General features: G+C 37.9%; 1 protein-coding gene across 1 annotated transcript; it reads left to right on the top strand.

Moving 5' to 3' along the window:
- Positions 1-3,681: 3,681 nt before the first annotated feature.
- ankrd33ba (ankyrin repeat domain 33ba) lies at positions 3,682-7,799 on the top strand (the record flags this gene model as incomplete). Its single annotated transcript, XM_079488004.1, has 4 exons — positions 3,682-3,723; positions 3,856-3,985; positions 4,384-4,524; positions 5,335-7,799. 4 exons carry the CDS (start codon positions 3,682-3,684, stop codon positions 6,183-6,185), a joined length of 1,164 nt encoding a protein of 387 aa, XP_079344130.1. The 3' UTR covers positions 6,186-7,799.
- Between the last annotated feature and the right edge of the window lie 947 nt (positions 7,800-8,746).

Raw genomic sequence — 8,746 nt, 5'->3', positions numbered from 1 at the left:
GTTAGACGATCGAATACGAAAACATTAATGTTTCAGGGCTGATTCGGGCAGATTGCTGTGACCTCAAAGGCATGTGTTCTGGGTTAATTAGTGTACAGATGTTAGATGTTAAACAGATGTTGAAGTGCATGCATGCAATGCACAAACAGCTTATAGGGCTGCCGGTTTAATCGCAGTGTCACAAAAACATCTCTTGCAAACATTTCTGGCTCAAAACTGTCTCAGAGTGACATCACCATCCAAAGCTCAACGGCTCAAGAAAAAAATCTCACTGAATGTATTTAAAACTCAGAGACCCTAAAATCTATAACTAAATAAAGATATGATATCATTGATATGATATCATAGCCAATCTAATGATCGTAATGAGTGATACCAGACATTTGAACAGGGAGTGTGGCATCATTGCTGTGGAATGTCTTTGAGGTGTCTCGACTGCTATTCACACACGCTCGTCTCTTATCTTCACCTCCCATCACTCCTTTCTACAGGACAGTCCATGGCAACAGGCACAGGATTTCCCCGTAATTGTTTCAACATGTGCACTGTTCATCTGAGACCATCTCTGCATGGTGTAATGCTGTAAATGCGGCCATTAGCACACGAGTCAGTGTGCATCACACCCCTTTCTGGGCCGAATGACATGGCAAAGCTTGTCGAAGCTAAGTTAGGTGTTGCTAAAGTCAAATAAAGTATTTTTATGTTTGAGTGATAATACTAGAGGAACGAAACATCTGTATTCTCCTCCAAAAAGAGAGAGAGGCCATCTGCATTTGTCATTACATACATGTTCATGGCCTCTAACATCCTGTTTATCATGCAACTAACTAATGTTAATGGAGTAATATAATCTATTTATATGAATATACATTTTTGAGGGACAAATTATGCAGTTATCGCAGTCTAATTCCCATAATCTGCAGGGCTAGATATGTCTGGCCTAGCAGGGAAGAAAATTCAGGCAGACTTGACAAGCGTCAGATACAGTGCTTTTCATTTATACACGGTTGTGTAGGTATAGAGCTTTCCAGTCGAGGAATGTGTCAAGATCAGTTTCCGCGTTGATGTAATATGTCATTAATGGAGCATCTGTGGATGGACGTTACCCATTGACCTGTTTTATGGCGCTCTTATAATGCACAGAAAGACTTATATGATATTAGAAAATCCAGGCCAGTTTACTCCTGTCATATTTTTGTAGGTCAGCTTCGTGTTTGTCCTACCAGACTGTCATCCTGTATAAACCTTGTCTATTCCTCATCCTAACAATAATTTGGGGGAATGACTAGTCTTAGATGCTAAACAGCTTTTATTATCGAAACCTATCAGCACAAAAGGTAACGTTTTGCTTATTAGTGCTTAATATAGTAGTTACACCGTGCACTTCATTCTACGAAAGCGATATGCAAGGTAAGCAGTCCAGGTCTTTTATTAGAAGTATAATGGAGCCTGTTTGGCTCTTCAAGGCTGAACTAGAAAACAAATCCTGTTGCTCTTCTTTCAGTTAATGGATCACAAGGCTAATCCTTTCTATTTAAAGAACCAAGCTGTCCACAGATTACTGCAACACATGTCTTCATTTATATTCATTTATAACCAGGATGGCATATCTGATATACAGGTGCCAAAACTATAAAAAAAATTCTCAACTGAATACAATTTTACATCTAGTTTATAATGGAAGGGTCTTTATGACAACAAAATCCACAGTACACAAAAAGCGAAGTGATAGTTCTAAGATGACCTTGTTTGACCCCTAAAAGAACTTTGACTCAAAAGGATTGATTCAGTCATATGAAAACTCTCACATACTATTTCAGATTTGACCAAATAATAATAATAATCATGTGGAATCTTAAACGTATAGCTTAGCCAAATTTATTCTATGCGAATGATTATGACTTCCTTTTTTCGGCTGAACACAACAAATCTTCAAAAACGATGATCATGTTGAAGCTCAAAAAGCACATCCATCCATAATTAAAGTTATCAGCATGACTCCAGACTTCTGAAGAGAATCTTCACGTTTGAGGGATTGTGTAATTAAACTTGTAAACATATAAACTGAAGTAAAATATGGCAGATAATATTGAATCATATAGGTTCTTGCGTGTCTCGTGACTAGTTTTCCTATGTACTTTTCGTCATAAAACACGCAATAACTAATGAGAATCAAAGTTATCATCATGCAACCGTATTGAAATTTAGCATTCTGATCTATCAATACACAATATTTTAAAAAATTTAGGTGAACTACTCCTTTAAGACAACAAAACAGGAACCAGCAAGTTATTCCAAACTGATATTTATGAGATGCTCTGATGAAAGCCAGTATAGCCTACACTTGCACAGTTTACAATTCAGATTTACTTTCGCCATTTGATGCTTTTAGCTATACAGATGAGAAATAAAACAAGCAATTTGCCAAACAAGGTGGTTGGGAATCTCAAACAATCCAAGAAATGTTTTGCTAACGCCACAGAGCCGCAGTGTTCCCACTTTTCAGATATAATCAACAGACGAATGGGTTTGCTTAAAGCGGTATATTAAACTTGGATTGGTTTAAGTGTTTTGGCATAAATAATCCCTCAAAAAACACACACAAACAAAAACTCACCTACGTTGTTGCTTGACGTGTTTCGACTGGAAGTGCCCCCCCCTTATTGTCATAACTGTGTGAATGGAGCGTGTCCAGGATTTGTTTTCAGTCATCTTTCTCCAGTTGTGCGCTCAAAGCGATGAGAGGCCTCTGACTCGCTGTTCCACACCGCCACTGTTCACACTTAGATGCAGCACACTGACTGTGAAGATCAAGAGACAGGTAACAGACCTTAGCAGAGAAAAAAAACAATAGTGAAATCAGCTTGATCTGCCGTTTCATAAAGTGCATCAGTTTTAATTGCATTAAAATAAGTTTATATCAAAGCAAATGTGAATGTTTTGGACTAAACAAATCTGGACATAGAAAGCTCAGTGGTTAGAGCATGGCGCTAGCAACATCAAGGTCACGTGTCCGATCCCAGGGATTGCATTTAGAAATATAGAATCATGCAATTTAAGTCGCTTCGGATAAAAGCGTCTGCCAAATGCATAAAATGTACATGCATTCAAATGCACTGTTAACCTATTAGTCAGCGCAATGATTTGCCAATGCGTCTGTGAAGCATATGAAACATAGTTGTGCAAACTAAACAACATGTCTGTGTTTAAATTACATGCACATTATTTTTAAATCTAAGATTCACACTGTGTTCACAGTATTAGTAACTTCATACAGTGATAGTGTTTATCTGAGTGACTCGCTCATAGGGACGAATAGTTGAGCAGAAGTGCGTAGCTCTTCATCTTGCTGTCTCTTTACAGAAAAAGCTTCAACGGTTTGATCTAATGTTACAAATTACTTAAACTAGAAAAAAGAAACATTACTTGTTCGCAATGATAAATTATCAAGTGAATTACTTACTGTTAAACAGTGTATGTACGTAGTTCAAGGAAACAGACGAAAGGTCTATTAAATACAGACTGCATTTCAAATAAGTCAAGACAAACCACATTCGCAAGCCTTGACCTCAGATACATTTCTCAATATTTTAAAGTCCTATCCAGATTTCGACTTTGTGTTTTTGTGACATTTTTATTGCCTTCTTTTGGTGGGTGTTTTCTGCTTAGATGTGTTCCAAAATGGTCATTGATTTACAGTCCAAGATATTTCAAGGTAAACAGGTATCCTGGATTATTTGCTCTTTTCAGTCTGTTTTTCTCAGTTTAACTGACTGACACATCCACACGAAATTCTTCTTGGCCGGAGTGGAACATTTTTCACAGTAACCTTGTGTGTTTGTGTTGACTCTGCAGACCGGACTAATAGTGGCATGTTACCAAGGTTATGTGGATGTAGTGATCGCACTTTCCCAGTGTCCTTACCTGGATGTCAACTGGCAGGACAACGAGGGCAATACAGCCCTCATCACCGCAGCTCAGGCAGGTAAACACCATTGCTTTCCTACCCAGAAGACAAACAGCCTCAGTCCAATCCAAAGCCAGAATACATCATTAGACATTAGGAAACTGGTAAGCAATAGTCAATTAGACCTGATGAGAAGTAATTTAACTCAATAAATTCAGAATGGCAAAATCTTTAAGTAGATATAGATAAAGTGCATCTTAAAATCTGACTGGGACAGCAATACAATTCTTATGAGCTAATATTACAAAAGCACTTTTATTAATACAAAGGCGACAAATTACATTGGAAACATATATACTTACTAATAGAGGATACCTGAAATGCAATGTGTTTAAAACTAATAATGAACTTCAGACTGCCCTAGAAAGCTTGATGTTAAACAGTTACATGTCCATCTTTTGCCTCAACGATTCTAGGTCACATCACAATCTCAAACTACTTACTCAACTACTTTCCCGGGCTTGATATTGAGAAAAGGAACTGCCATGGCTTCACCGCTCTGATGAAAGCTGCTATGCAGGGAAGAGTGGAATGTGTCAAAGCCATGATGCTGGCAGGTACTCAAGTCACTCGGTACCAGACATGTACATGTCTCAATGCCAGAAAATAAAGAACTCACTGACCAACGCCTTTATAATGTGTCAAAAATTGAAATGTGGCATTTTTAGTCCCACTGCATTCGATCTTTATCATTTAAATCTCGTCTTTAAGCATCAAAGAGCATATATAAAAGTTATTTGCTGATGATAATTTTTTCATGCCTTAAAATACACTCCACTGTTTTATTAAGTATACGTGGATTCATGAATATGCAAATGATATGCTCGTGTTGCAGAAGCAGAACTGAAACAGCCACGATAGTTTCAGTGCTGAGTTTATGTGGCATCCTTACATAGTCTATCTATAGCTCAAATCTGTTAACGTGATTGGTTACAGGGTTATGATGTCGTAAACGGAGGCAAACTGCATTTTGAAACTGTCTTTGGTAAACTGCAGTTTTATGGAGAAAATACTCTGCAATGGTTTAAAATGATGAACTTGCACATGGTTTAACTTAAAGCGTATTAAAAACACCACACGTATAAACGATATTAAAGACTTGATTTTGACCATAGGGGGACTTTAATGTAAATGCAATTTTGAAGATTTTTTGTGAAATCGATTTTTAAAAGTATGCTTGTGCACTCTACAAAAAAAAACAAATGATTGGAATAGAACTAGAATTTGTGTTTGAACTATGAATTTAATGTTATTTTGTCTCGTATATGTGGGGTTAGGTCAGATAACATCAAGGAACAAACAGACTAATATGTATAAAAACGCATCATAAATGCATAAAAACATGCCCTGTTTGTTTTCTTCATCAGGAGCGGATCTGGAGGCCAGAGACAGCGGAAGGAAGTTCACTGCATACGACTGGGCCATCTTCACGGGCCGCTATGAGACTGGCTTCGTCATAGCCCGACTAATGCAGCGACCGTGTCCCGAGCAGTTCTCTGACGCATATCAACCCGAGTGGCCGCTTCTGCCCACTCTCGTGGCCAAAGCTCTGGCACCTAAAGGCTGCATTCAGAAGATATCAGAGACCCTCCGGAACTTTTTTGACATCAGTAACGTCACTGAAGCTTCGGAGGACGGGGTTCTAGATCACATGGTGCGCATGACAACAGCACTGGGGAGCCCGTTCATCGCGACCGCATGTCGAACGGTGTGTCCAGGTAGCCCGCCATGCGTGGGAAAACAGCATTACTCTGTTCAGGAGATATTAAGAAAGCAACGAGTCGAGCAGCTTAAAGGTCTCGGACCAGAGCGCCTAGAGAACTACAAAAGACTTTTCAAGAATTCACAGGTCATGCTGATACCTAAACCCAAAGATCGGCGTTCAAGTCTGCAGCCCCATTCCCGTACAGGTGACTCTGCTTCCTCTCTGGCCCCCCGTAGAGGGAGTCTGCTACCCCTACACCTGCTCAGGAGGAGCAGCGTGAGACCAGGTCTGGTGGTCCCGAAGGTTAGAATTACCAAGGCACCTACTCCCACTTACGTGCCGGAGAAAGTGCGCCGGAAAAGCAGCAGTATAGACGGACAGTTCCTTCAGATCCCTAAGTGGAGATATAAAGAATTGAAAGAAGAGCGGAAGAAAGCAGAGGAAGCGGAGAGGAGACGAGTGGAAGCGGCAACAAAGCGACAACTTTCTACAGGAAAAAGGAAATCACTGTGATTTTAAATGTGTGCTTATACTTGAAATGCTATTTTGATGTTGGATGCAAATATAATTTCTTATTTATTGTTTTTTTAAGATTTTCAGATTTTAGTGTTGAAAGATAATGCTTTAAAATGGGGTAAACTAAGTGGTTTAATGTGGTCCGCGTTAAAAAAAACGCGAATCCCTCTATAAAGAACTGCACATCATCAGCAAGGCAGCCACTTTTGTTTGTTAACATATTTAAAAAGGAAGTTCTTACAACTGCAATCTGGGTTGTTGAAATGGCATCATGAATGTATTTAACAAATGTACCACAGCACATGGAACCTCGCTTTTAAGCTCTTTTGCCCAAATGGTGTGAATATGGATGTTTCAGTAGATACCCAGTTTGCACATGAGTGTTCATTTCAGGGTCCAGTGGGAGAATACACAAAAAGGTTGTATTGGTTAACGTTGGTTAATTCATAACATGAGAACATGCTAATTTCAGCATATAAAGAATCCAAAGTGGTAACCGTTGATGCACAGTGAACTCCCATGAAGAATTGTTTTGGTATTACTAACATTAAGAAAGATTAAAGGAACAGTTCACCCAAAAATGTTCACCCTTAAGTGTACATTTAGTGAGGTATACAAATCTGTATACATTTCTTTGTTTTGACGAGCACATAGAAATATATTAAGAAGAATGCTCATAACCAAACAGTTTCTTGGTAACCATTGAATAACATAGTAGGAAATGTATTATTTTCTTTGTTCTGTTGAACACAAAGGAAGATATTTTGAAAAATGTAGGAAAGCAAACAGTTGTATCTCTCTCTGTGTTCATCACAAATGTATACGGATTTAGAACAACTCAAGGGCGAGTAAATGATGACAGCATTCTTTATTTTTGGGTGAACTGTCCCTTTAAGAAATGCTGAAAAACTATATTGCACATTGTTAGTTCATGTTAGCTAATACATTTACTAATGCTAACAAATACAACCTTATTGTAAAATGTTGCCTGAATAAGAGAAAATTTAAAAAGAGAAATACCAATCACCCTGATATACATGTTTTAAACTATTACATAGGTTAAACACTAAACATTTAAGTTAGGAAGTCCTGACTTGGACAACTGTAAAATTCAAAAGTTTTTTTACATATACAGTTTGAAAATGTCAGTTGACTGTTTTCACTGTGTCAATATGTCAATGTGACACCTTAAGTCTCCAAAAACAGGGTGAATTATCTTCTAGTAAGAGATTTTACTCCATAAAAGTCTGGTTGGTTATGCAAAGGTGATGATCAAATGATTTAAACACATCAGCAAATCTCAGGTAACAAAATAACTTTTGTCTTCAGGTAAACTAAAATACCTTTAATAAAAGAGATCATATCTTTTCGACAGCACCACTGTGCCTCTTTGGCCATCTTACAGAATACACAAAAGATGCACTATGGGTAAATACAGATGTCAAGACCAACGCTGGCCAAATGTCAGGTTGCCCTGCTACTTTAATACAATAAACTCTGTTAACACTGCTTTTGATTTGTAACAAGTAACAAACCAAAAGTGATGAGCAACGATATTTTAAATATGTAACAACTTGTACCTTTGGAATAAACCCAATTTATAATATTGTGTGATTTGTTTATCATTATAATTTCGTATGTGGTAACTGCAGATGTAAACGTGAAGGATAGTCCTGCTTAAGCTCTTAGTAATATTGAGGTCACTGGTTATATTGTATCAGATGGGGAATTACAGGTTTTGTAATGTCAGCATTTCTCTCAGGACGACACAAAGCTGTTGTAAGGTCACTGACACGCCATCTGGTGGAGAACCAGAGCACTGATCTGGGACAGCGTTGATAGTCTATCAAAAACAAATACACTGAAAAGAGGTCAGGGTCACTCTGAACCAACGCCAGTCCTTATAAATTCTACTTTGTTAAAAACATTCACCTCAGACCTAAAAAACGCAATTTCAAAACTGTCTTTGAAAGATTTGAGGTTCACTTTTTCTATAAGTTTGCTCACGTGCTGGCTTCACGTATGGCCGGAGGCAGAGACTGCAGAAAACTTGCCACTTTGGGCCCCAAAAGTGTTGTGGGACCGACCTGTGCCTTTAGCAGCTGCTGGCTCTTATTAACAACTATTTGGAGACGAAGGTTAACTGTTCAAGTGAACAGAGGGGTTGAAAGAAATCGGAAGAGAGGATATGATGAAACACAAAGAGAACAGAATGGCTTCATGTTCGGTTGCTCAAAGCTGCATTGGGCGTTATTACAGGCAACCACAATGAAAATATTGTTTTAGGATTGAAAAAGAAATGACCTTTTTGGATATATTAGTAGAAATGTAATAATAAGTAGTAATAATTAAATATTACTGACATTATCGAATATAAAAATTGACAAATACTATTAAAGTGAAAGGTCAACCACAAATCTTTTTTTGTCATTAAGTACTGACCCTCTTGTCACTCTATTTTTAGGTAAATTGTTGTATTTATGTATAAAACAGCGCTGAATCTTATTTATGTATGAATTGTGATCAGCTCAGTATCCTCTTAAACATGAATGGATAGT

This window comes from Barbatula barbatula, assembly GCF_947034865.1.
Source record: "Barbatula barbatula genome assembly, chromosome: 23".
In the NCBI taxonomy this organism is placed as follows: domain Eukaryota; kingdom Metazoa; phylum Chordata; class Actinopteri; order Cypriniformes; family Nemacheilidae; genus Barbatula; species Barbatula barbatula.
This window is presented reverse-complemented; position numbering and strand designations above follow the sequence as displayed.